Source organism: Meleagris gallopavo, unplaced genomic scaffold, assembly GCF_000146605.3.
Source record: "Meleagris gallopavo isolate NT-WF06-2002-E0010 breed Aviagen turkey brand Nicholas breeding stock unplaced genomic scaffold, Turkey_5.1 ChrUn_random_7180001869334, whole genome shotgun sequence".
In the NCBI taxonomy this organism is placed as follows: Eukaryota; Metazoa; Chordata; class Aves; order Galliformes; family Phasianidae; genus Meleagris; species Meleagris gallopavo.
This window is the reverse complement of record NW_011134344.1, coordinates 47,620-49,349: the sequence shown is the minus strand read 5'-3', so window position 1 is coordinate 49,349 and position 1,730 is coordinate 47,620. Positions and strand designations below refer to the sequence as shown.

The window sequence follows — 1,730 nt, the reverse complement described above, 5'->3', positions numbered from 1 at the left end:
GGAAGAAGGGGGTGACCAACTCAATGGGGGCCAGAAGAAGGGGGTGGGTGGCCAACCTAACAGGGTCCAGGAAGAAGTGGGTGGCCAACCCAATGGGGTCCCAGAAGAAGGGGGTGGGTGGTCAACCTAATGGGGCCCAGAAGAAGGGGTGGCAACCCAACGGGGGTCCCAGAAGAAGGGGGTGGGTGGCCAACCCAATGGGGCCCCAGAAGAAGGGGGTGGCCCCGCTGTCCTCTCCCACACTCACACTTGTGGAAGAACTCCTCGCCATAGCTGAGCCGTGTCTCGGGTGCCAGGCGCTCCCAGAGCTGCCGCAGCGATGCTTCGATGCTCTCCAGGTTGGTCACGGCTGTCTTGAAGAAGCCGGGCTCCACGATGCTCACCTTCACCCCGAAGTGGTACATGTCGCGCCTGCGGGCGCGCGGCCGTCGGGACGGGGCTGGGGGGATGTGGGGCTGGGGGTTGGGGATGCTGGGACCCACCTGAGGCTGTCGGAGAACGCCTCGATGCAATACTTGGAGACGCAATATCCACCACCGTTGGCTGAGAGGCGGCCGAGCACGCTGGAGGTGTTGACCACGCGGCCCCGTGCCCTCTTGAGGAGGGGCAGCAGCTGTAGGGTCACCTCGATGGCCCCAAAAGTGTTGACAGCCATCACCTGCTGGTAGTCCTCGATCCGCATCCACTCCGTGGGGCCGATGGGGTTGGCCACCCCCGCGTTGTTCACCAGCCCAAAGAGCCCTGGGATGGGAGTCCCCTCTTAATTCCTGCCCCATAGAACACCCCAATGGGACCCCCAGGCTTCATCCTGCAACTTTGCAGGGTGCTCCTCCCCTCGCCCTGCAGCAGCTCTCTGGGTACTCCCACCTTCTGCCATACAGCAGTCTTGTGGGGGCTCCCTCCTGCCTTGCCCTGTGGCAGCCCGGCGGCGATCCTCCCACCCTACAGCACCTCTCCAGGGATCCCAAAGCTCTTCACAGCATCCCCAGCCCCTCTCTGCTGACCCTTCTTCTTCCTCCATTAGGATACCCTGGGGGGGGAGGTATCTGGTGACCCTGCCTCCATCTCACACCACAGATGGTGCAATCCCTTCCTGCCCCATACGAGCTCTCCAAAAACCCCCTTTCCTGCCCCATACCCTCTCAGTACATCTCCCCCCCTTACCCCGCAGCCCTTTCACCCTGCAGTATCCCTCCTAAGACCTTCACCCTCTCCCATCCCCACATCCCTCTCACCTTTCTCGCCCACCTCCTCCCGCACCCACTCCGCAGCACGCCGGATGCTATCAGAGCGGGTCACATCCAGCAGCGTGGTTCGGAGGTGCCCAGCACAGCCTCGCTGCAGCCCATCGGCCCCTTGTGGGGTCAGGCAAGCAGCCAGCACACGGAAGCCACGTTGTGCCAGCCGCCGTGCCAGCAGGTTGCCGAAACCGCTGTCGCAGCCGGTGATGAAGACGTGTTTGTCTCTGACTGAGGGGAGGGTTCGGCGATCCCTTACCAGCCAGCCCAGGGCCCAGGCCAGCACCGCCAGCAATAGATAAAACCACATGGCAGGGGCCTGGAAAGGATGGTTGTGGGGTTTTTTTTGGGGGGGGGCGCATCAAGCCCTGTGTTTGGTCCCATGCTCTTGGAGCACTGCTGTGCTGAGCACCCTGCCCTGTGCCATGGGGTCAGACCCCCACTATTATTTTTTTGGGGGGGAGGCGTGACCTTGTCCCACATCCCAGTGCC

The 1,730-nt window shown here is 62.9% G+C and overlaps 1 protein-coding gene across 2 annotated transcripts in view; it reads right to left on the bottom strand.

The window, feature by feature from the left end:
* Nucleotides 1-41: 41 nt before the first annotated feature.
* The window catches only part of LOC100551395 (retinol dehydrogenase 5), a 3,919-nt gene continuing 2,230 nt past the window's right edge, over nt 42-1,730 (bottom strand). Inside the window, exons 2-4 of one of the 2 annotated variants that reach the window (XM_010727045.3) lie at nt 1,236-1,557; nt 483-741; nt 42-411 (exon numbers count right to left, since the gene is read on the bottom strand). In XM_010727045.3, coding sequence (XP_010725347.1) covers nt 57-411; nt 483-741; nt 1,236-1,548 — 927 coding nt within the window. In that variant the 5' untranslated portion in view covers nt 1,549-1,557 and the 3' untranslated portion in view covers nt 42-56. The remainder of the gene's footprint in view (nt 412-482; nt 742-1,235; nt 1,558-1,730) is intronic. The other variant, XM_010727046.3, reaches the window with a different exon arrangement.